The sequence below is a fragment of the Saccostrea cucullata genome, unplaced genomic scaffold, assembly GCF_032062105.1.
Source record: "Saccostrea cucullata isolate Sc308-1 unplaced genomic scaffold, CSIRO_AGI_Scuc_v1 ctg691, whole genome shotgun sequence".
NCBI classification, from domain to species: domain Eukaryota; kingdom Metazoa; phylum Mollusca; class Bivalvia; order Ostreida; family Ostreidae; genus Saccostrea; species Saccostrea cuccullata.
Genome location: NW_026918325.1, coordinates 18,178 through 44,544, shown reverse-complemented (window position 1 = coordinate 44,544; position 26,367 = coordinate 18,178). Strand labels below are relative to the sequence as shown.

The following is a 26,367-nucleotide window of genomic DNA, read 5'->3' as shown; positions in this document are numbered from 1 at the left end:
CAACGTTATTACTCTTCGTGGACCCATAATAAAAGCGAAAATAATTCAATTTATGTGTATAATTTTTCAGCTTCATTTCAAATTCATATTGTGTAACTTTCTTAGAATTTTGATCAGAAATAAAGAAATCATAAGAAGAATAAGTGCAGTAGAGAAATCTGCTAACAACGAAAAAACTTTATGTTGACGTCAAGGACGGAGCAGCCACAAACCTAAAATTTTGTGTAGCGCAATGTAGAACTCTTTTCCAGACTGAACTACCTGCTAAAACAATAACAACGAGGAAAAAAATAATGTGTTAGGGTTTTGTTAATTCATTGATATACATTTTTTTACAATTAATTTAACCAGAGTAAAATCAAAAGCTCCGGACGACCATTAGTTATTACTTACGGTATTAATTAATATCGTTACGGTATTATTATCGTTGACCCACGTAGAAGAAATCGGCACTGCATGATTCTAAGTCATCCTTTCAAACAAATGAAAGTTTTACACTGGGCTATAGAAGAAGCATATATGCATTTTTAAAGAATAGAAAGCGACTGTTGATTTTTTTAATGTTACAAGTAATAACAAAGAAGGAAAATTTTTAAACACTTCCGGAACGTTTTACATGTGAAACATCTCCGGCTGACGTGACGTTATATGACGTAGCGATGCTGCTCCGGGTCCATTGACATTTGCATGCTTATCATTTCACCGAGACTTGTCTAATTACCATAAAAATGAGAAATTCGGCATAAGTATTTAATTCGTTCTTTATAAAATGTTGATGAATTTTCATTAAATTATCTCCGTACTTTATGGAGTAAACGTAATTGTCTCAATAATTTCCGAACAGCCCTCGTACATGTACTTCGTAGCGTAGAGGTTAAATCGGAGGGTCTTGGACCAAACCCTGCGTTATGTTTAATAAAATAATAAAACAATGAAATACAGAATTAAATGTGTTAAAGATGATATACCATATAATTTAGAAAAATATAACTTTTAGAATTGAGAAATGTCTTTTCTCAGAGCGGGGGATTGTCATCGTCTTGTACGCCTCCATTCTTTATATATATTTGAAAAAAAAGTAATTTTGGTCTTGGAATCATCATAAAATTCTTTTTTTTTTTTATTTCTAGACTGACATTTAATTTAATTTGAAGAATTAATATAACTTGATTCAGTTTGGAATAAAGATTCTGAAAATTTCTTTCATAGAGAAAAAACACTGCAAAGCAACAGTTCATGTAGTCATTTTTGTTCTAAAACTGAAATTTCTCATTACAAAAACATTGAATTCATCCCGTGTACATATCCAGACCTGCATATTACCAAGTTGGTTGCCATGCTACTTGTAAGGCAGTTAGTGGCAATATCATTACAAAATTTACCTAAATGGATTCAAGAACTTTCAGAGAAGATGATTATCAATTTCCTTTTTGACATTTTAAGTGTTTGTAATCGTTTTTTTTCTAGGGGGGAAAATATATGGTTTTTACTTTAAAATAACACACGTTCTATTTTAAGCTTGACTTTTAATGACTCATTGGATATGACAGAAAAAGAGACGTCTGTGTGAAACATAAATTCTAGCATATTTTATTTTTTATCCATCACATAAAACCTTGCCCATTTAAGCACCAAAAGAAGAACAAAAAAAATATTAAAACAATTGTGATTGACACTCGTCAGAGTATTGAAGTGATCATGATTATTTAAGTTTTTCTACGATTAAAAAAAACATGAAAATTTGAATTTATTTTTGCTGCGATAATTGTTCTAACCCAAGTCTTGCAGTGAAAGAGGAAGTCAAGTAGACATTTGACTATTTTAAGGAGGTTGGTTCCCTTTTTTTTTTTTTTTTTTTTTTTGTCGATTATATTTTTAGAATCTACACACATAGCTCAATAAAAAATCAAAACAAAAAAGGGGTCATTACGCTTCTTTCAGCACTACGGAGCAAATATGACCGTTTTAAACTGTAATAAAGTCTAACACAAAATCAATTTTTCAAAGTTTTTCCTTTATATATTATTTTTTATCCAAATGAATAATTGGATCAAATAGTCTTTTTCATCTGAAATAGTCATATAAAAATTGTGAAAACAAAAATACTTCCAAATTATTTCGCATAGTCAATCATTTGACCTTTCTGCACTCAAAAAATTTTATTTTTCTGGTGTTAAAAAATTTAATTTAACAAGCAACAAAATCATTTTAAAGTAATGACATTTTCCTCAATTTAAGCAGAGAGGTTAAAAGTATCAGATATTCAGAAAATAACATAAAATATGGGGTATGTTATGTTAATTTTTAGATATTACTAAAATTGTGCCAATTTTAAGCTAAAATTGGGTAATTTTTTTTCAAGGACTTTCACGATATATTTGATATATTTTATATATTTGCCAAATATGATGATAGATTTCATGAAAGTTGATTTAATATATAATTTAAGACCAGGATAGAGCATTTCACTTCAAAAAATTACCCTGTGTGCAGATTGCATGTAAAAATAGCAATCCAAACTTAACAATACTGAATATTTCGAAAGAGGATAAATTGATCTTTTTCATCTAAAAAATACCCAACGCCACAAAATAGAGTTCCTCACTAAATGTTTTCGGTATGGAATTTAATAACGGGGTTTTAATTGAATATATTTTAATTAGCATTATAGAATCCAAATTCACCTCAAGCCAAAAATCTGCTTGTAAGCTGAGGAGCGAACCACGTTAAGTCAAAGGACTAGCATATCAATACCAGGTTTTTCTATGATTTTGAAATATTCAAGATAAATATTACAAAATATTACCGAAAATCTATCGTAAATCGTGTTACCTGCCGCATTTCTTCAATCATTAGGGTAATTACCCAAATGAATATAATGACTTCATATTTGCCCATGTGATGATCAAACTCCACAAGCAGCATGTAACTAAAAATGGCCAGGAAAACTATGTATGCTATCTACAAGAAAAGATTGATTTGTTGATTGTATGCTGTTTAACGTCCATTTCGAGAATTTTTCACCAGAAGAGACGTTGCCATATACCCGTGAAGGGCTTCAATTTAGACTTTTATCCGACACCAAGTGACATTTAGCATTGAGGGGTTTTTACCGTGCCAACCCTTGTCGCGAAGCGATCAACTGATTTTTTAGAATCTCATCCGAAAGACCCGAAATGTTCTTCTTCTTTCTCTTGTACAGTGCAGGGCCTTTGGGGCATCATCGCACTTTACTGAAATAGGACGCAGGTGCAATGGAGAATTCTCTATTTACAATTTTAAAAACTGGATAAAAATACTACTGTCACCTAATGTTTACCAACTTTTCCCAGCCCGACTTGAATAAGTCAAGGGATTGGGCTTCTGTGACACTAGATGGTAAAGTGTTCCACAGACGGATCCCAGATGGAAAGAAGGATCCTTTGTAGGTGACTGCTACAATTTTGCAGTCTTTGTTGATTGCCTCTAGTAGCAGCACCAGTAGGATGGAAAAAAGGTGAGGACTGAATGGCTATTAGAGATCTTCAGAATGGCTACTAGCATGATCTTACACATCAACACTGCCTTGGCGGCTTGTCTACGATGTTTCAGTGGCTCCCATCCCAGCTGCTGCATCACGGTGCTGCTGAATCACTTCAAAGTGACAAAAACTTCGCGAAGTAATCTTCGCAACCCATTTTTATCGACTAGGGTCAGTCGCAGTCGAAGTTTTGAATCCTGAACATTCCAATCACGGAACAAGCGCTTTACCGACGGAGATACCGTCACAATACAATGAAATGAAGGAATGAGACATACTTTATAGACTACCTTAATATGTGTAACGAGATTTTTTTATTTGGGAAATTTGCTTTATTGTAATGAAATGTCGGAATTTTAATATTTGTTTTGATCTGATTCAATGCTACAAGATTAACAAGACATAGTAGTAGCTTTAACATTTGACATTTTCATGCTTGAACCCACTTTAATTGAATTGCCGGGATCAACTGTTTTGAACAATACTTGCCACACTGTGTGCGAAGATCATAACAGGTGCCGTATATATGCTCTGGATTCGGTGAAGATGCCATCGAATTCCTTGTAGCTTCTTTTTCGAATACCCTTCCATACTGCTTAAAACCAATAACGTGTATTTCAACTTTAAACATTATAATTATTAACAAAGCTTTGACCTGTTCTAAAAAATATTGGAAATACTTACTCTGTACTTCTTCTAGGCAGTGTTTCCTTCGCACAATCTGACACGGACGTTGTGTTGGTTTCGGAGACTGTTCTCTTCTACAAAAAATGATTAATATTTCTACATCAGTAAAAAATTCAAATATTGTGGATTCAAACATAAGAATAAACATATTTTAAAACTTACAATATTGAATCGTCGTTCCAATGTCCCATGTTTTACTGGCGTGAAAACATCTGATTCAGAATTGCAACTTTGCGAAGATTCGTCTTTCACATAGTAATATACGTCTTTAACTTTCAGAAGAAATATTCCCAAGACAAGTGGAGATATAAGGAGCTGAAATGAATGTTTCTACGTCAAGATTTTCACGTTCTTTATTCAGCCAAAATGGACTCATATAAGAGAAAAGTGTCCTTCTAGTAAGGACAACAAAACGAAACGCCAATTGCAATTTACGTTAAAGCATTGTTGGGTACTAAAACATAAAACAACTACATACTTCAGTATTAATGCCAAAGGAAAGATCAGTAGAAATTTAAGAAGAAATCAAAATTTAAGGTCTCAAATCGTAGTTAATCATCGGTGCTAAATCAATGTTAAGAAAACAAGAAATAAACCTCATAAATATTATTAATAAAGGACTATATTCGGTAATGACCAATATTTGCCCCCAAAATCAAACTTTGATGGAGAAATACATAATTATGTTCTTAAACAGGGGGATGTCTGCAGACTTCAAAGCACTGAACATTTCATAAGCAATGACGTTATATGTTTGAAATGACTTCATGAATTAGCGTAAATTTAAAATGTCTATGATTTCTACGGAAAAGGGTATATATTAGTCGATATTTTGAGTAAAAGTCACCGAGTACAGGTCTGCTCCGGCACAATATTTGATAAAATTTGTTGAATGATAATTTCAACCAAATATGTAAATATTGTGGTACCACAGCCCGATTCAACCGTGTACGACCTATCTCGACGAACATTGATCTCCCTGACCTCCATCTTGCCAGACGTCTGCTAGACATAACCTGTCTTATCGACCTAATCTGGAGGGATTTGTCAGGTAATTCGTCGACCATTACGACATTGGCGTCGCCGGTAGCTGAGGAATCTGCGAAATTACGCTTTTCTTGGTTACCAACTTGCAACAACATAATTTTTTTGTGAAATCACCGAGTATCTCAAGAACCACGTGTTTACTAATTTGATGTTTCACAACGTGATTTATAACGAATAAATACAAGTTTTTACTTATTATAACCCTATTTTTAAGGATTACTTATTGTCAAAACATTAATTTGTTACAGTAAAGTTGATTAATTTTCATATTTTACGATAAATTGCACCGAAATTTTAGGAAAACAAAAGTCACGTGAGCTACTTTCCCTCGCTTTTGGTATACGGCGCGCATTTCGTGCCATATAATTTTCATTGCTTTTCAAATTAATATTATTCCTTGAGTATTTTCTTGATTAATTATTTCAAATTCAATCGGAAAAAATAGAGTGATTATCACTGAGATTGTATTTCCTGCATTTTGACAAAATAGCCCCATACACTGTGTAGGTATTGGGGCCACTGGCTCTGCTTTTGCTCTAAACTATCATTCTATTTCCTATTTTGTAAACATTTTGAAAAATAAAATATTCACAACTGATAATGGCTGCTAGTAAACCAATCAATTTGTACAACGCCTCAGAGACAGACCTGAAATCATTGGAGGGTATCGGACAAGCTAAAGCTAAAAGAATTCTCCAGCTTAGGGAAACAAAAGAAGAGTTCGACTTTAATGATGTGGCTGATGTGACCCAGATTGCACTCTCTCAATGGACAGAATGGAGTGAGGCAGGTGTTGTTACCATCCAGAAGGCTCAGGCAGAGACTTCAGCAAACCAGCCGGTACACAAAGCAGAGGATACAAGTGCTGCGCAACTGCATCTCACCTTACTGGAGATGAACAAAAGCATTCAAATGCTTCGTGATGAAGTCAACTCCTTACGGTCGCAAGTTGTCCTGAAGTCGGATGTTGATTCCATAGGCCAATTGTACAACATGCCACCTGTACTGACCAATCAATTTGATATAGAGAAAAGCATCGACAAGTCGCTTACTCTTACAGCTGACACAGTTCAAACCCCAGCCAAGCCGTCAGAAACAGGGAAGGAACAGAAGCTAATTATAGACAAATTGACTTCTGTCATTCCCCCTTCAGGATACATTTCAGATCCTTTCAAAGGGGCCAAACAAAAAACAAGCACACCCCCTGAATGGAAAGTTAGAGAGTGCTGATTTCCAAGATCTAACACCAATTCAGCTGAGCTCTAAGTTTGAACATGATCTTCACTTCCCATCCAAGAAGAAAGGAAATGGTGAAAAGAAGAGTAGTGAAAAATACATATCAACATCTGCTTCGGCTCCTCTTCTTCCCAAGATAAACCCAATGTGATGGGGTCTCTGACTCCTAAGGAACAAAGCAGGGGCAGGAAGACCAAAAAGAGTAAACTAAATAGATCGCCATCGTCTAGTTCTTCCTCAGATGATACAATGTCAAAATGGACTCGTACATCGAGGAGCAGATCCAGAAGCAAGAGTCCACAAGTTCAAAAGATGCCCGTATTTAAAGGCACTGAAAGCCCAAATTGGGAATCCTTTATTTACCAATTTGAAAGGGTTGCAGCTCATCGTGGATGGTCCTCCCATAAGAAGGCTTTCCGTCTTCTAGATTGTTTAGGGGATGTGGCTCTGGAATATGCCAGGAAAGTGAACAAGAATGGTGAGTATAAAGAGCTGAAACGGCAGTTATACCAGAGATTCAGCAGAAAGGAAGTACCTATTCTAGATCGTCGCCAGCTCCCCTTTACTAGGCAACTGGAAAATGAAAATGTGGAAGAATTTTCTCAGCGTGTCTACTTCCTAGCATTTGATGGTTATGAGAGCTGTGAAGGGAACATGATTGAGGAAATAGCAATAGAAACCTTCCTACGTGGCTGTCGAGATAAAGAAGCTGCTATGAAAGCTATGGATAGAGAACCAACAACACTCCAGAAAGCTGTAAAGTATGTGAAAACAGCCATTGCGAACCATCGTGCTTTATACGGGACCAGAGGAAGCACCAGAGTAGCCTCCTATTCTCAACGACAAGTTTCATTCTCGAGCAGGGAGGGATCCCCAACAAGTGAACCTTCTCCACGTAGGGCTGATACTAAGCTCTCTAAGGAAGACAACAACAATTCTCTGGATAAGCAAATCTTACACCTTACAACTTTAGTTGAGAAATTAACCACAACAATTCAGCAATCCTTTGGCAGAAATCAGAGTAGTTCACCACTATTGAAAGTGCGTTTCCTAGAGAGATCTCAAAGTCCTAGTCGATTACTAGCCAGGGGCCAGCACTTCTCGTCTCCAAACAAAAGAGACAACGATACATCAGATGAAGCGAGAAGCCCAATGAAGGGTGATTTAAACAGAAAAGGGTCAAGCCAGTAGGCCCACACACATAAGAGTGGCCTAGGAGATAACGTTGTAACTATTAGGAGGACTTAAGGAAAAAGCATCAAACTAAGTGTCACCATAGGAGAAAAGCCTATTAATGCAATTGTTGACACAGCTGCTATGATAACCCTTGTCAATGATAAAATAGTGCCAGACAGCCAGATAGCTACATCTGAGTTCATAGAGCTTAAGGGGCTAGGTGCCAAAATAGTGCATGGTAGATTGCTCAAGAACGTTCCTCTCAATATTGGTGATCTTCATGTAACTTGGGACTGCTGCGGTATCAATGAATGATGACATGATCCTGGGACTAGACTTTCTGGAAGCCAACCACGGGATCATCTACATTAAGAAGGGAGTGCTGTTTCTCGAGGGCAGGAAATTTCCTATAAAGTTGATATCCGACCCACCTGAAGGGCACCAAAGCTCTCACATCCGGATACGGAGGACAACATGTGTACTGCCTAATACTATTGCCAAAGTATCAGTTCAACTAGATAAACCATTATCAAGTGACTATGTTGTTTCCCCTTTACATCTAAAATGTAATGTTCTTGGATCTTATACCCTACTAAAGGGCTTGAGTATAGAACAGCAGGAAATGTTCAGGCAGCATCAACAGCGGCTTTTGGCGAATGGTATGACCATTGATAGACCCTTTACTATAGCAGGGAACCCCGTCATGGCCAGAATTGTTGACAGTCATTTCCACCTCGACCAAATCCTGCGCAGGACCAACTTCAAGACCTGGTTTGAACTAGAGCAGCAGTTCGGTGGAAGGGTTCAGGTGCTACATGCTGTAGCTAACTATGTCTTTCCCCGTCAATGGGAATCTTGGCAGGCACACATATTAGATGCCGAAAACATATCAGTCTCCTTTGGTATCCACCCACATGTTGCTGACCTGGCAGAGCAGTACCTTGACAGGCTCATGGACTTAGTAACACACCAGCGCTGTGTAGCCATTGGGGAGGTTGGCATTAATCTCACCACCAATTGCAGATGCAACCCCTGTGTGAGGCCAGAGGTATATGAGGAGCGTTTGTTGCATACCCAGCAGGACTTTTTAGCAGATGCCCTTAATTTGGCAAGAGATGTCGGTAAGCCGGTCATTCTGCACTGCAGGGATGATGGATCCAGTGAGGCAGCCAAACGCACCTTGGCCATGATCCGCATGATGGACATGACACGCCATGCTTTCCATCGACATTGCTTCACAGGTTCTGTGGAGGAGCTACGCCAGTGGGAGATGGAATTGCCTGCAGTGAAATTTGGAGTCAAAATGAGATCAGCGCAGAACCCAAATCTGGTGGCCAGGATCCCAGTTGAGCGCTTGTTGTTGGAGACAGATGCTCCATATTTATTACCAGCTCCTGGATGCAAGATGAACCACCCCTGGAACCTAGCATCTCTTGCTGCACAGATTGCATTTATTCGCAACACACCAGTTTCATTTATCCTGGAGACATGTAACAACAATGCCAGGCAGTTCTACAGATTATAATTTTTTTTTTCAACATGTCCATCAATTATATAGTGTATTTTCTTTATATGTATGTATTGATTACTACAGAAAAAGTAATTTTTTATTCAAGTGTATAAACGCATTGTATATTTTTCATGATTACTCTACATTTTTTTACAACATAAATAAGTGAAGGGATTATGTCTCTCACCGGTACTTTGTTGAAAAGTAATCATGATTGGGCAGTATTTGTATATTTTCGTATTCTTGCATTAGCTGACATTTAGATTATTTTGTACAATATTTGGGGGTTGGATTTTTCACATATATTAAATTACCGATTGATAAAATTTGCCAATGGATACCCTTGGCTCTACAAGGAGGGGAGGAGTGTGGTACCACAGCCCGACTCATCCGTGTACGACCTATCTCGACGAACATTGATCTCCCTGACCTCCATCTTGCCAGACGTCTGCTAGACATAGCCTGTCTTATCGACCTAATCTGGAGGGATTTGTCAGGTAATTCGTCGACCATTACGAAAATATTATTATAGGCCTGTGCTCTATAAATTTTATAGTAAAAATTGTTTAAATTTTGTCCATTTTGTCCTCTTCTTGAAAAATTGTACAAAATCCGACTAGTTTGTGACGTTATAAAAACCTTCTTTGAAACTAATATGCTTTGTTAATTTTCATGTCTTATACAATATATACAATTCAGTACATTTCAAATAATTTTCAAAATATGACTTTTGGGGCGTAAAAATATCCAATATACCGCTGCGCATAAAGGCCTTTCTTGGTTATGTCGCAATGTTTGTAAAATTATTTTTTGGATTCAAGTACTGCCTTTTCTTATTCAAAATGAAAAGGCTTAAATAGAAGATTTTGTTCCTTTTTAAAAAGATTTTTCTTTTTTTTTTCAAAACTGCAAGAGAATGAAGAAAAAAGAATTAGTTATATCACCATACCCTCCAAGTCCCATTTTCAGGACTCAGTTGTCCCATCCATACATTTCGGAAAAAGTCTTGACAAGCTGGATGGGAAATGAATTGTTTGTTGTCGGATTTCACAGCAATTTTAAGGCAGTTTGCACCATCAAATTGTTCATGACGCCGAATCAATAGAAAGTTTGTCTTCTTCTCGTCTGCTTCAAAACATTCATTTAAAACGCCCATCGCAAGATCTCCAAATTCCCTTAAAGATTAAAGAAACCAATATTATTTGAATCAACCCGCTGAAAATTTGCACCTACTACATGTATCATCTTGCTTGAATAAATCCAAAGTAACAATTTCCTTACACGCTTTCGATTATACTCTGATAGAAGAACATATCTTATTCGCAGTACTCTCATTTACATTGTTCCACAGTTACCCATATGCTAATATGTTATACAGTCATTAATAATATGGATACTTTTTTTTTTAAATCGGTCATTAAAAAGAACAAGGGGGACGGAATCGGAAAAATATTTAGTAAATGTTCAGAACATTCCAAAGAAGTGTAGAAAATTCTTAAATGTAGCATTTAGGCAGTATATTGCTTTAAAGGTCAATATAAAGCATAGTTAATTCTGTTCGTTACGTATTCCGATATCAAAAAGGTGCTCGTTACATCTTCCTGTCAAAGCCAGTCTATAATGAGCCGAACTCTTTGTACTTGGAATGTCTCCCAACTTATCATCTTGAAGCAATTTTGTCTCCTTTTCAATAGTAAATCTGATCGTCCGACACAAGTACTTGTAATTGTGTGACTTTTTGAATAAGAAATCTCCTTTATAAATACAATGACTTCATAGACGAAGCAAGATGGAAGCGATAACAAAAGTCTGTTTCTAAGCATAATTGTAGATCCTAGTTTTTATGAAATAATGATTTGCATTGGAGAGCTCGAGAGAGTTTGCAAAATAAGCGGCGGAATAAAGCCACGAAACTGCCTCGGCTGTGGTTTCCCCGTCTTAAAGTTATATATTAAAATTTATGTTATTTCATGGGTATTTTGAACTATTTTTATTGCATTCCTTGTGGAATTTTAGAAATATTTTTGTATTTCTATATGAACAATTTTATATAAAGCATCCATGAATTTAATCACAGCAACAAGTAAACAAAAAGAAATTATTAAATGATTTTCTTAATATTTGCTAAAAAATGAAATAAATTGGTATTAAAGTCATACATGCTGTGCTCAACCATCTCTTATGATAACATGCTTTTGTATACACATATTTCTTAGCTTAGTAAAGTTATTTACAAATCTCAATTTCTGTATCAGAGTTGTATTTGTTTGGTAATATCTCCATTGTACTTAATTGATAACTTGTTACTGTCTTTCCTAATGATACATATAAACCATGCGTATAACTACTCAGCGTTCCGGATCAGGCTGTTACGTAGCTCAGTGTCGTCAGTCTTGGTTGCCATGGCATTCAGGATTCCAAACGCTAAGAGTGCATAAGCCGTGGCGTCCTATGACAAAACAAGATCAACATGACAATAACCGGCACCTGAATCACCTTACAGAAATAAAGAATCCATTTACTACAGGATCCAATGTAAAGGATATCAACTATCAAGACTATCTTAACCTAAAAATAATTCCAATTTATCTTCCGCTCTTCGACAGCAGAACAATTCAACTTGCAAAACAACTAATTTAATAGAAACAGAAGCGTTTAAGAGAATGGGCAAAATCTCGACGCAATATGTGAAAAATTATAAGGGTACAGTTTTAAAGTTCTGATTTCTTCTCACATATGATGTAATCATGGGTATTCAATAAGTATGCAATTTCTACATGTATATGATTTTGCGGCTATTGTCAATTTTGTCACATTCTTTTTTAAAAAAAATAAAAAAGTATGAATGCAGTTGGATTATAACGAACAGTGATCAATTTAAAAAAAGTCCATACTATAAAAACCAATCAAATGAGAGGTTGGGGTCAGGTGCCAAAGAGACATAAACGTCTTTTGTCGACCAGTCACAAAGCATCTTGTCGTGATCTGGTACACAGAAAAATCCATAGACAAATCAGTGTGAAAACACTGACCTAACAATTTGTATACAGACATCAGTCAGACGTTCGATCAACTTCCGATCTCATTAAAATAATAGACAATCAGAGTATATAGACAGATTATGCACAAATATACAGGTTAATGTTTGTACGGGTTGTTATCTTGTATATAATAGTGACGGAAATATGCATGGAGATAATAAACAGTAATCAGGCTCAATGGTTCATTGAATTAACACAAATCAGGAGCTAAGCACACAAACACTTAATGTCATCAGAGGTGGGATTGGATACCATGTAGGAGTAAGCATCACCTGTTGAACTGTTCTATCCGTCTTTTCACAAGTTCGGTGTCCTATTTCGAACATTATGACGAAATACACAGCAAATGCTATCATTACAGATAAAAAGATCTTTCTTGGAATTCACATTGGAGAACACACTCTCTATGATCTGTGATCTGTCCCAAACGATAACAATTGACAATCAAATCGTCAACATATCAACCAAATGTGTAAATTCACTTGAGCAGCTTATTTTTCTTTTTTTTTCATTTCATGGAGATAACAAAGAGTATTAAAGTTCAAAAGTCCATTTAATGAAACAATACATATCAGGAGCAGAGCAAACACGGACCTCTAAAACATCAGAGGTGGGATCAGGTGCCACGGAGGAGTGACCATCCCCTGAATACCGATAACATCCGAGGTTTGCTCCTTGTCGTGATCAGATAATAATGGTAAAATCCGTAAACAAATCCGTATGTCAAAAGATGATCAAACAATTAGTATGAAAAACGTAAATAAGCACTTGGCTTAATAAAAGATTGCATTTGCTGAAAAGTATATTGCATTGACCGTAGAACTTACATGTACGAAATAATGAATTTAAACGAAACTGCTGATGTTTTAAAGTTCTTCTTCCACTTACTTCAGTCACAAATACAGTGCATGTGATTTACTCAGTGTGTGCAAGATTTTTTTTTTCAAATCGGAATAAATTCAGACGACAAAGTCACTTTATTATTCGTGAAAAAAATACTTTTAGCATCGCATATAAACACGGTTGCATTTATTGCATCGAAATGATAAAAAAGTAAAAACAAAGAAAGAAGACAATGCCATGTTTACTACCACAGATCAAAACACACCTACATGTATAGTATTATAAGGTATCTTATTTCTCTTTATATAACCTTTTCCTAATCAAATGCCACAAACTAATCAGGGATGTCTTCTCTATTCTTTATAAGTGTATAAAAACTGAACTATCTACATCATAATTAGTACTATTCAATTACAGTAAATCAGACGTACTATGTTTTTGTTAGTGGGTTGTTAGTGGGGGTTTCTCAGATAATTACCTTTGTGCCACGTATACATACATACTTTTCCTTGTTTCCAGAACAACTTCGCCATATCTTGCCGATTCATTAGAACTGACCACAAAAAGAGATCCTCGAACGGGAATTTGGATTCTTTTTTTCTATTACTGCCTATAGAAATATTGACCATATGAACTATTATCTAAAACATATCAAACAAAATGTACATACACTTTTTTTCAAGAAAGGAAAACCTCAAGAACAGTCAAGTGAGCATTATGTGAAAACTGGCTAAACAAAGTTTAATGGTGATAAGAAATGTACATTTACATAAATTTTGAATGCATATAAATTCTTGATTTTCCCCTCCTACCCCTAATGCTTCTTTTTCAATCTTAAGTATATTAATGTTACTTTCAGTCCATCAATGTTAACTTTCCCTGACACAAACTTCTACGTTTGATTTTTTCTTAATTGTTACAGTATTTACTAATTAAGTTTTCTAAATAAAAGAAAAAATAAATGTACAAAAAAAAGAATTTAAGTTTCTTCTGATGATTACATTTGCTGTACAATTAGTTAAAAGCCCATTAAAACAGCGAAAGAAATTTACAAAATGAGTTACCAGAAAGAGGATTTAACCATGTTATTTTCCTAAAAGTTCTCGATACAAAGTTTTCCATAAATAGCCAGAAAAAGTCGAGAATGAGGAAACAAACAAAATACTAAGAACAGTACAACCTCTCCACCAAATATACAGTACAACCTCTCCACCAAATATACAGTACAACCTCTCCACCAAATATACAGTACAGTCTCTCCACCAAATATACAGTACAATCTCTCCACCAAGAACCTGTCTTACCCAGCGGTTGTTGATTAGCCGGACGACTTGCATAAGGCTCAACGTTAATGTCTGTCAACATTTTTATAAGTCTCTTGATGTCTTTTAATGTTATTGCTGTATTGCCGTTCTACAAAGATAAATTAGTGTTAGGACAAAGATTTCATGTTTTATTTCATTTTTATTTATATTGGAACTGAGTTCACTCATGGCTGTCCTCACTTACTTACGTTATGGTGCTTTCTTTTCACTTTGCAGAGCAGTTCCTTAAGAAGAGTGTGATCCAATGCCTAAACCATAAAATGGAATCTTTCTCAGCATTTGAAAAGTTATAAAAAGTAGCTTTGATCGAAGATATTCTGTTCATGCATTGCGGTAGTTTCGACTATATACTCAGTAATCATTTTATGGCATAATTCACTTTTAATACTGTAGTATTTTCCATCATTGAGTTTTGATTCTTTTTCATCTGCTAGTATAGTTCTGAGTCTGTGAGAATGCTTATTTTGAGTTGGCGAAAAGAATTAACTTGTTTTCTTACTTCAACACATCATACCTGGTGCCATTAAACCTGGAATACGGGCGGTAACTCTAATGTATTTATTGATACTTGCCGTATTGTAGAGTTTTAGCAGTCTTTCTGTGGTGACAAATTCTTTGAGGGATATTCCATTGTCTAATAACAAATCTACAAAGTCTACGCGATCCTGTTTGATGGCTGAGAACAAAATCTCATGTAGACTTCCAGGCTAAAAATAAAGTTATTGCATGATTCGTTTTTGCATATTTTTCGTGTTGGATTTCAGTTGAAAATTATGTGGCTTATAAGGGATAAATATTGAGGGGTTCACCATGTTCAATTTTAAAATCTTATGAATGTTAAAGATGTTTTCTCCTTAATCTAGAATATCAGTTTTCAGACTTAAACTTGGATAAAGCAACTTTGTTAGTATTCCTTGAGTTTTAACTTCCACTGTTACAATCGTACACACGACATCATATTCTCTACTTTTTCCATATCCATTACCTTAAATTGTTGAAAAAAAATTATTAACGGACTATTTCAAACCCCATCCACCTCACACTCTTCCCTCTATATTCGTTGCAATAGAGTCAAACTGGGATAATGCGGTTTTGTATGAATAATTAGGTTGTGAAAAATTTGATAACTAGTCTCCCCCTGAGTTGGACAAATTCATTTTTGGTCCAATTTTTTTTTCAGGTAGGATACCACCATCGCCGCAAACCACGACCAACATGTACGATCCCCATCCATTCTGGCAGTGGATGAGAAATAAGAGAATACCATAGTATAGCTCATTAAAATTTCACCATTGTGAGTAAAGCATAATGGAAAACGAGCTTTGGCGCTTTCTATACCCAATCACAGTTTACGAATCGTTTTTTGACAACTGTTGATTTGTAAGTTTTAATAATACATAAAATAATTGAAGATTAAATTAACCGGCCAGATTTTGTCCTCCGTGAAGATTTCGCTCTTTGCGACGTCAATTCTGTTCCAAGCCAAAGCCAGTTTGAGCTGATCGAACACTTGGTCCTTGTTGGCTGGAAATAAAATTGAGAGGATTCACTTCATTGAGTGCAAGGGGCCTGGAACCTTTAGAGAAGTTATATAATGTTGATATCTTTACCAACTCCTCCTATTACTTTCCTAGTTTAACAAATCACAAATCCTTAGCTTTCAATGTGACTTTAACAAAAATGTCATCTTTTACATAGTTTAACAATAACATTTTTTGGGGGGAGAGGGGAGATTTTTTCAATAAATTTAAATATTTTACACACCTTTCAACAATCCTTTGAGAATTGCCACATCTATTCCCAGTGTACTGTGGTAATCGAACACGGTGACAAGTTCCCGCTGGAACACACACTCACGTAGGATTGAATAGTTCTCCTCTATAGTATCTTCTCCCAGTGTCTCACCAATGGCCTTCCTAAGGTTGGTCGGAATAGAATTATCTGTCACCGACCGCGACCTAAATATACACTACAAATATTAAAAAATGCTAATACAATATTAATAAAATACTTTTTGTAAAAATATATTTTATGACTATGAATACTAGTATTAATATTGGTCTTATTCATAGAAAATGTTCATACAACCATTAAGCTTTTGTTTTAAAAGATTACACAGCCAAATAATTACATGTTTTGCATCGCTGTTACCTTACTCTGCTGTTGCCGTTGCTTTTTATAGTTATAGATTCTACCTTCGCACTCTCAAAAATTTCAGCCAAAATGTCGGCAAGTCCTCCAGACCACTGCATAACAATTAATTTCAGAATTCAGCATCATTTGTAGATAATCTTCTTTCGTAGGGAAAGTGTAGTAAAATTAACTCGATAAAAATTTAGGAAAATTAACGACACAACTTCTATGTAATATACATAAATATCAGTCTTTCATTTGCAAAAGAAAACCTTCAATGAGAACAAAAGTTTACCTTCACAATAACTACGGGGATTCCGTTTCTGATGGATTCTCGTACACTTTCCAAAGAATCTAGTCCACCCTCAATGAGCAGTAAGATCATGGGAACGAAAACATCGTCTAGTGGAATTAAACAACAAAATGTTTTCTTTTTATTGAAAAAAATAATAATTTATTACTGCATGATATGTACGTGATAGTATGTTTCATTGATGGAAGAACTTTTGTTTTCTTCCGAAATGAAGATGATTTATTCAATGAATTTAAATTCTGTAGTATTTGGCAGCAACTTTATATATTGCATAAAATTGAAATGCCTCTGCGGCATACTCTGGGTAGTATCCATTTTTAAATAGAGGGAAGCTAGAGACAAATGAAAAAAAAACATTTTTTTTTTTCAAAAACAGGGGGAAGCTTCAGGCAAACAAGTGATGTTACAAGGATTACAACGATACGTGTTATGTCAAATTTTTGCAAAATGTTTGAGATTTTTCATTACTTTCTTTGCAAATGCAAACCATCGTCAGGTCGTATTTGGTCTTATATGTTTCACATCTTTTATTAAGTCGCTGGGCTTTTTTAACTAAAGACTAAATTGATTGATTGATTGATTTTATATTTTTTAACGTCCCTCTCGAGAATTTTTCACTCATATGGGACGCCACCATATGCTGTTCAATGGCCCTGAGTGCCGAGTATAGGACAAAATTTGCAGCTCTCCACCGGCAAGTGGTGGCGTCCCATATGAGTGAAAAATTCTCGAGAGGGACGTTAAATAAAAACGAAAAGATGAATACTGTAAATGTATTACCTTGGGAGTTTCCAGTTTTTATGTTAGCTATAGCTCTCTCTAGAGCTGTCCGAAATTTGATTTCCACTCCGGGTTGGTTATTAGTTCCGTTGTCTACCAGTAAGAAGTGAGTATGATTGGGATCCAGGCACTTCTCATTTCTGTCAGTTGTCGGGGCCATAGTGTATGTTGCAGGCCACAATCCCGACCCCTAAATTCAAACAGGAAAAAAAATTAGGCTAGGGGAAATAAATTTCCATAAATACCTAACTGTTGTTTTGTAATGGAAACTTCAATGTTACAAATATCAAACGAGTTTTAATTTTGACTTCAAATGCAAGACTGCATGTCGCTAGGCACGTAATGTTATGTGAATGCTAAAGCTATAAAGACAAAATCTCTTGCATCCTTGAGACATATCTTGTACAAACGATTCTTGTGTCATATTATAATGTTTTGGGGAGTGGGGTGGGGTGGACTCTTATTATGCATACAACACATTTTAAAAAGATTATTTTCAACGATGACTCACGAATGTGTCCTGGAGATCTTCTCGGTTTTTCACACACCCCCACGTGGTTATCCCCAGGGCTATCACCCGGACTGTGGAGGCGGCGGTCAGCCAGTAGTCTCTCATCGCCTCCCCCACGTACCGCATGACTCCGGCATTGATTCCACCGGTAAGGATCCAAGCGCCTTATAATTTAAACGAATTTTATTGCCTAGTTTAATAACTTTCACAATGTTAACTTGAGTATTTTAAAAGGTAATAAATATGCCAAGATATATAAGTACATGCAATGTTAAAAAAAAATGATTATTTTTACTGCTTGGGTTAGGAACTTTGCTAAAATTGATCTACTAGTATACCTGCTAACGTTTTAATGAATGTCTACAAAACGGTACAAATCAAGCATTAAACCTTTGCTTTCTTATAACCATCTACCTGTACTTGTCGAGGCTTTGATCATTCCTCTGCGAAAAATGTCTCTCAACTTTGATTTCATTCGGAAGTTTTCTCTACCCCCGGTCACAGAAATGAGAAGGTTAGGTTTCTTCATGTCCCAGATATTAAGCAGAAGATGGAGCACATCTCGCATGTTAGTCTCTGCGTCGATTCGAATGTACTGTTCAAATAAAAAAAAATTCTATAAGCTAATCAGAGCCACAGATTCACGCCAGCTTTTAATCTTAACTGAGCTGGTTCCTCGTTTGTCCAACTGTCCGTAAGTCGATAACTTTTGACTTGATTAAAACCACTAAGCTAATTTCAACCAAACTATCATCATCCTGCAAGAAGATCAACTCTAGGAACAAATGTCTTTCAACTGCGCTATGCCCTTTTATTTAAAACAAAAATATGAAACTTATCCTTTAAATTAAGCTTGCCTTTCTTTGAATATCTTCGTAACCCACAAATTCTAACTCTCCAAAAGCATCTGTTGGTAGGACTTTTGTGTCTCTTTTCCATGACCACGTGACCGCTGATGGAAGCGAACTGGCAATTGCGGTTGTCCTGCTGTGTTTATAAAACGGTAGTCCGCAGAAACATAGGGTTTCCTTTTCGATTTTGCTAAAAAAACAGACACGTTGAGATTTGGTAAGATTTCCAATGATTATTTATAAAAATATTTATTCCGCTAAAAATGTGAATCGAGGTTAAGGCAATAAATAAAGAAAAAAGGGATAAAAATCTGGACAAGGGGGTAAAACATTAATTATAATAAGCCTCTCTTAAATACTACAGAGGAGCCTCATTTATCCGGACGGTTTGGTCCTAGTACGGATATGTGAAGCGTCCGGATATCTGAATTACCAGTTAAACAAGAGCAAATAACATTAAACAATTCTGTTCCCAGGAAAAGTCGTCCGGATACTGAAGCATCTGGATATCTGAGGGTCCACTTTAGTTGAATAATGAGCATGTTTAAGCTACGGTTTGATTGATTGATTGATTGATTGATTGATTGTTGTTTAACGTAGTGTTTTCCTCATATGGAGATTCTACCACTTGCCAGGAGGGCTACAAATTCTGACCTACATGTATCCTTGGTTCTTGCGGTCATTGAGCAATGAGGGCTCTGTTCGTGCTTTCACCTACTGCGACACGGGACTTCGGCTTATACTGTCTCATCCGAAGGACTGGTATCCACGTCCCATAGTGTGATTCGAACCCGCGACGTAAGGATCAACTTTCTAGAGCAGACGATCTAACCAGCTAAGTTATAACAGCTAAGTTTTGAAAAAAGGAACCAAAGAAACGTTAAAATGTGTCCAATTTCTATTTACTTATTTGTACAGCAAGAAAAACTTATTTTAAAAAAATAATAAACTCAATGGATCCAATATTGCATTAAGGAGAAATCAAGACATTTAGACTTCATCAATTCTAACTTTAAAATAATTATGTTCGTGAAGGGCCAAAAACACAGAGAATCTTATAAAATCACGTATTGAATTTAAATTTACCATAGCGCAGTATTTAAATCGTTTGTTCTAGAGTCGCGGGGTAAGGAGTTTTTCCTTACGTTGTGAATTCGAATGTCACTGTTGGATGTGCAGACCGTATTAACCGAGGTCCCACGTCTCAGTCGCTGCAGGCACAAAAGATCCCACAATGCTCAATTGCCGAGTGCACGAAAATCAAAGGCTCCAAGTGCCAAATAAATCCGAAAGTGACAGCTCTCCTCTGGCAAATGCAATAGCAAATTCTCGGGTCTTTCCGACAAGCGGGGTTTATCCGACCACTGAAAAAAGACCCGAGATAATGCGATTGTTCATATATGGTACCAAGTATTTCATGTTTGTATAAATATATCATCATACATGTCCAAGTACGAATTTGATGTCGATATCGACAATATTATGTCGATATCGTATCGATCGTTAAATTGAAATACTTTGTACCATATATGAGACTTTGTGCTTTGTCGATGTCGTCGATATCGACAATATCATGACGATATCGTAACGATATTGATCCTATTTGTCGAACTTATTTTCACAGTGATACATAACATAATTTTACAAGGTCATAAGTGATGTCAAATTAATGCATTATTAGCATGAATATGAAATTAAATTATGATAAGGAAAGGGTTTGTGGTTGTTATTGTTTTGGATTAGGTTTAGAGAAAGATGTTGGTTGAGGGTGAAAGTTGTTAAATATGTTTTAACAATCATGATTCGATATCGATACGATACGATATCGACAGCAGGGTAAATTTTTTAATCAGAAAGTAAATATGCACAAGCGTTGCATGAAGAAACTGAGAAATGATTGTCATCGAATATGTTGAAAATAAAGATTTTTTATTAGGGTGAAGGTTGGTAAAGTACTAGTAATGTGTTTTAACAATCATGATTCAATATCGATAAGGTATCGTCGATATCAACGATATCGATGGCAGGTACAATCTTCGTAAAAGTAAAGTAATTAAACATAAATACACATACAAAGTAACAGGGACGGTACATGTATTTACAAAGGGCTGAGCAAACACAATTCGATATCGAAGCTACATCGTCGATATCGACGATATCGACAATACAGGGAAAGTTTTATAAAAGATAGTTTTCAAGTAACACATGTTAAAAACACAATACTAGTATTATAGATGGAAACCATAATTCTTTGAACAATCATGTTTCGATATCGGCACGATATCGTGGATATTGACAGTAATGAAGACTTCTTAAGGTATGTCACTCGTGAAATTTTTTAAATCAAGGATTTATTGAGAAGTATATTTTGGATAAGTACTCATATAGAGTGACTCAAAATGGCAGAGAAAATAGGGGGTCAATGTGCATCTTACTGATCTACGGTTCAATGAAGTTGACTTTTTTGCACTTAAAGTTTAACTCATTGGTTAATTACTTAAACCTTAATTACATTTTATCAGGTGTAACCACGGCAAAAAATATGATCTTATTTTGCGTAAAATATTTTGAATAATATTTATCATTGAAAAAATCTTGCAAATTAATGCACGTAAATTATTGTGTGACCTTTTTGCACTAAAAAGTAGCATATTTTGGGGTACTAAAAAACTAAATAGGCAATAAAACATTTTCTTAAATCAAGCTTTTTACGACTTAAGTGCTGATCAGTCACAAGTATCGAGTACTTTAAAATAATGAAAGAAAAAGTTGGGGTCAGTGATGTTAATTTTGAAATATTGGTCAAAATATGTGATTTTTAGGCAAAAAATGGTGTAAATTTTATCTTGACTTATTTGACATATCTTCATTTTTTGGCAAAATTTGTTGAAGGAAGGTGTAAAACTTGTTCTAAAAATATAAATTAAGACCTATATTGAATATTCATAGCAATATCACAATGGAAAATATTCTCCGAGTAAAAGTATGCGAGGTTAAAGTTCCAAGATATTAAATTTAATAAATGTGCAGATTTGCAGAATTATCTGCTAAATATCCTTTCACCACAAAAAATAGTCCCTCACAAATCTTGCTTCTTTGTAGCTTTTTGAGCAATTTTTTCGATGCATGTTAAGAAACATAAACATTGTTGAAATTAAAAATGTTATAAAAATTGAATTTTGATAGACACATGTAGTTTTGAAGTAAGAGGTTCTGCGTGAACTTTTCCAAAAAGCTGACGAGTGACCTACCTTAAAACAGAAAGCATTGTTATAAACACATAAGGATAGAGAAAGAAAACAGAAATAGTAAACTATAAAAAAAAAAGTAATGTGTCGATATCGTAGCTACATCGTGTCTTGGACATAACTCAATTTTATTGGCTAAAGAGTTTACTTAGATGAAATTTATTTATGAAATCTATTCTACTGGCCCTATAAATATCAAATCAGCAGTACGTATCCCTGACAGACCATTTTTTAAATAGAAATATGTATTTTATAGCCTATGTACAGTTTTACTGTAATTCATCAGAGAAACATTAAGCATCCTATTCTTCCCCTATGCAAATATACTTTAATTAAGATGCAATTATTGAGTATTTGAGTAAAATACTGCTTGTTTACATCCGTAGTCGTATACACAAGTAATTTCTTACTAATTATATTTCAAATCTGCAGCCACAAATCTCGCGCACTCGCGCATCTTTATTTTCTTTCGAATCCATCTCGATTCAGAACTTTGTGAAAAATCCTGAAATATAGTATGGTAAAATCTTGATCATGCAGTCCTTTAAAATTTTAGAATTAAATTAATTGTTTATATAACGTAGGATATGGAATATATAGATTATTAATAAAATTGATTGACTAACCTCCTCAGCTTGACCTATGGAGGAGACGTCCATGAATCTAGACGCCCGTGTCATGCTTGTCTCTGCTGCTGCCCCTGATCGAACTCGTGCTGTTCTCGGTGTGTGTGGTGCAGACAGTAGAAGCGGAGGTTAAAATTGTCGAACCCTTTCCTGGGACTATACTGCATCATTGTTTGTTAGATGATGTAGCGTTATGGAAACCCAGTAAACTCGTGATGAGTTACTTCTGGTTTTTATTATTGAATTTATTGTGGTTTTCCTTGATAGTTTGTTGTTGTTTATACGGGCGTTTTAAATTTGATAGCTTCATTTTTTAAAAAGTTTATTAACATGATATATTTGTACATTTAAAAATTAATCTGTTAAATATTATCTTATGTTTTTTTAGCCAAAAGCAAGAGTTCGGAACATTGAAAGTTCACAAACTTTGTCCTGTAATTAGTAAAATCTTAGAATGACCTTTGTATAGGAAATTAAAGCATGAATTCTTTGGTTAATGTGTGTTTAGAGAGAAATGACAGTTAGAGCGTATTGTACTCCTCTACTAGCTCTTGATCATTTTTTTAAATTCACTGCAAGAAGATTGATTTTTGATACATGTACCTCCAGACAATTTATACCGCTGAGACTATTACAATTCGTTGATAAAGTGTCCCAAGTATAAACGTCATACACGAGAGGGGTGCATTTTTAATCTCCTTGCACTTACTTAGTGAAAAAAGAACCTGAAATTACCTACACACTACATATAGGGTAAAGATATAAAGTGGATGACTGGTGCATACTAAGCCTTGATAGAATTCTTTGGTTTCCTAGCGATGTACATTTGTGTCTGTCCCCTAGACAATACCTCTAACAATCACAACAGAGCTGATCTACCATAGGGAGATATAAGGGTTCCTATAAACTTCAAAATTTTAAAATCATTTTGCAATTTTAGTAATTTGCATTATTGAAAGATGAGAAATTTTGACAAGAAACTTAAAGTTTGCAATGTGTGAATCACCATATTCATTTGTTTAAAAGGAACATAAAAATGTCCAACAGGCAACAATTAATATACTTAATATATATAGCGCTCATTGTTAAAACCTTTATAGTTTACTTATTATTGAATTAAAAGGGAAAAAATAGTACACAATAATTTTCTTGTAATCCTTATATGAATTTCTTATACTTCAATGTTTAGTGAAAGGCAAATAGGAAATGCTCGTTCTTTGTTGACTTTTGGTGTCACTTTGCCTCATGTTGTAATTTCTTCATTTAAACTCTTCCTCTTGTAGACTGTTACACTGTCTATTTACTTACGGTATCGAATAAAGTGCTTATTATGAAATCCTCGTGTACTACTTCTTACCTTCAATATCTAGTACACTCTTTTGACACAAGGTTTTTTTAAATGCAGCTATAATCTACTGACCCAATTTGAACTACAAGTAGGATTGAAAGGTTTCAAATTATAATAAGTTTAACCTGTTAGAGAAAAAAAACAACAAGGCTTTATACAGTTTAATTCATTGATAAATACTGTACATCATAGGTACTTAAAACTACATTTTTCGTATCAATGATACTATTACTCTTCTCAGTTCTTAAGTACACTTTTCTAAAGTACAAATGCATAGAAGTGATCGTTCAGTTCAAAACATGATTTGTGATTTTAAGTCTTTAATGTCTACTTTTGTAGAATTTATGTCCATTTGCTAGCTGACTAGATCTTTAGACTACTTCTTTCTGTACATCTTTCCTTTCATGGTTGCCTTCGAGGCAACAGCTTCAATTGTCTGAAAAGCAAGAAATGAAACAGTAATATTCAAAATATATTATCTATAATTTCGTGTTAATTGTAAACTTTAATGTAGGAATGTTAACTTGTTCACATTTCAGCTACTTAGTAGTTTTAATAATGAAAACTGAACGTATTGTTATTGAATTATGGAAGTTTTTTGGTAAATTTTGGAGGAATGTTGGAAATCTCAGGACTGGCAAAACGCGAATGTATTCAAGTCAATACTATGATGTTATTTATCTATGGTGTGGTAAAACCTTTTTTATGATAAGCAACTCCATTTACTGTGCGTTATAAATAACGACTTTTCCAAATTAGTGCGATACTTACATACTCCATTATGTCTCCATTAACCTTTCTAATAATGATAAATTCTCGGTTTTTGCCATCTTCAGCATTTGTTATTTCGTGTTCTTTAGTTTCACAGTCGCTGATAACGGTAAGGGTTGACTACAAAAGGATAATGCAGACCTACTTTATGGCAAATATCCCGTTACTCCCAACAATCCAAATGACGTTAAAACATTACTCACTTATCACAGATACTCATGTTCTGCTGTCTCATTAAACAGCGTTATAATGGATCTATGGATCAGTATCAAAAACGTAGTAACGTAAGATTAATCATACCTTCACGTCTGATCCATCGGGACCTTGTGTGTCAAACGGTTTTCCGACCTCAATTTCGTACGTCATGGGATTGTCGGGATACATGGAAGTGAGCCACGTGATTTTCCACTTATCACCGTTCACTTCATACGTAGCCGTGGATGATGCTCCCTTATATTTTTCTTTGTACTCTCCTAAACCTAGGGTACAAATAAAGACCAATTAGTTAACAATGTTACACTGTACCGAAGGTCGTTACATTTATCTCTCAAGTTCCATTTGTTGCCATTGTTCAAAAGAATAAAGAAAACTGGTAGGAAATATGGTGAGCAAAACTATTAATATAACAAATAAATATATATCTTATGTAGAATTCATTTATAAAATATGATAGGCCTTTGAAAGAAAAGTCGCAAAACTAGTACATTATCAATATCCTGGATGTTGGGCTGCAGCATAAAGACAAAGGTCGATTAAAAATGCTTTAATAATTGCTGAGAACTGATTGTTAGCTGAAACACGTTTGTAAGCATTTTTATCAAATTTTCACACCAACAATGTTTGTCAGATGCAGGTAATATTGAAAAATTACATAATTTTATTGAAATCATTAATGAACAGTAGATATCTTTGATGTAAAATATCACAAACCTATAGCATCCATGAAAGGTTCATAGCTAGGGTCTATTTCTCTATCCTCCCATGTTCCATTGAATTTAGACATTTTGCAAAAATGAAAATGTGGATAGCCTCGGTAGGGATAAAAGAGTCAAATAAGCCCTTTACTTGTGTTTTACTGCTATTTAAATTGTAATCCGTGCCATCTGAATATGGAGGCCCATTACTTGCCTTTCTTTAAATACCAACGTTCTATTTGTTACTTACTTTAGGTTCGCAACGCTTAAATTTCAGCTGAATGTGCAGTCAATATTTCGAAATGTTCAATAAAAAACAGATCATCTACCTTATACATTTAAAATGAAATGTAGGGAGATAACAAACGGTATTCAAGCTCGAAAAGTCCATTCAACAATACTAATAGGAGCAGGGCAAACACAAACGTCTAAACATCCGAGGTGGGATCAGGTACCATGGGGGAATGAGCATCCCCTGTCGATCGGT

General features: G+C 35.0%; 2 protein-coding genes across 4 annotated transcripts in view; both read right to left on the bottom strand.

The window, feature by feature from the left end:
• LOC134263153 (transient receptor potential cation channel subfamily M member 2-like) overlaps positions 1-22,996 on the bottom strand; it is a 31,486-nt gene extending 8,490 nt beyond the window's left edge. Inside the window, exons 1-20 of one of the 3 annotated variants that reach the window (XM_062745476.1) lie at positions 22,848-22,996; positions 22,632-22,726; positions 18,980-19,163; positions 18,537-18,717; positions 18,123-18,286; positions 17,612-17,801; positions 16,814-16,920; positions 16,537-16,631; positions 16,150-16,343; positions 15,809-15,909; positions 14,958-15,092; positions 14,574-14,633; positions 14,365-14,473; positions 13,564-13,670; positions 11,525-11,625; positions 10,126-10,351; positions 4,370-4,522; positions 4,205-4,281; positions 4,006-4,115; positions 2,833-2,957 (exon numbers count right to left, since the gene is read on the bottom strand). In XM_062745476.1, the coding sequence (XP_062601460.1) occupies positions 2,833-2,957; positions 4,006-4,115; positions 4,205-4,281; positions 4,370-4,522; positions 10,126-10,351; positions 11,525-11,625; positions 13,564-13,670; positions 14,365-14,473; positions 14,574-14,633; positions 14,958-15,092; positions 15,809-15,909; positions 16,150-16,343; positions 16,537-16,631; positions 16,814-16,920; positions 17,612-17,801; positions 18,123-18,286; positions 18,537-18,717; positions 18,980-19,163; positions 22,632-22,726; positions 22,848-22,901 (2,568 nt within the window). In that variant the 5' untranslated portion in view covers positions 22,902-22,996. Of the gene's footprint in view, positions 1-2,832; positions 2,958-4,005; positions 4,116-4,204; positions 4,282-4,369; positions 4,523-10,125; positions 10,352-11,524; positions 11,626-13,563; positions 13,671-14,364; positions 14,474-14,573; positions 14,634-14,957; positions 15,093-15,808; positions 15,910-16,149; positions 16,344-16,536; positions 16,632-16,813; positions 16,921-17,611; positions 17,802-18,122; positions 18,287-18,536; positions 18,718-18,979; positions 19,164-22,631; positions 22,727-22,847 lie in introns of those variants that run through there. The other 2 variants (XR_009991198.1, XM_062745467.1) reach the window with 2 other exon arrangements.
• Positions 22,997-24,341: 1,345 nt separating this feature from the next.
• Positions 24,342-26,088, bottom strand: LOC134263099 (uncharacterized). Its single transcript, XM_062745414.1, has 4 exons — positions 25,897-26,088; positions 25,267-25,445; positions 24,967-25,086; positions 24,342-24,631 (listed from the first exon to the last, which is right to left on the bottom strand). The coding sequence occupies exons 1-4, from the start codon at positions 25,967-25,969 to the stop codon at positions 24,572-24,574; spliced, it is 432 nt and encodes a 143-aa protein (XP_062601398.1). The 5' UTR covers positions 25,970-26,088; the 3' UTR covers positions 24,342-24,571.
• Between the last annotated feature and the right edge of the window lie 279 nt (positions 26,089-26,367).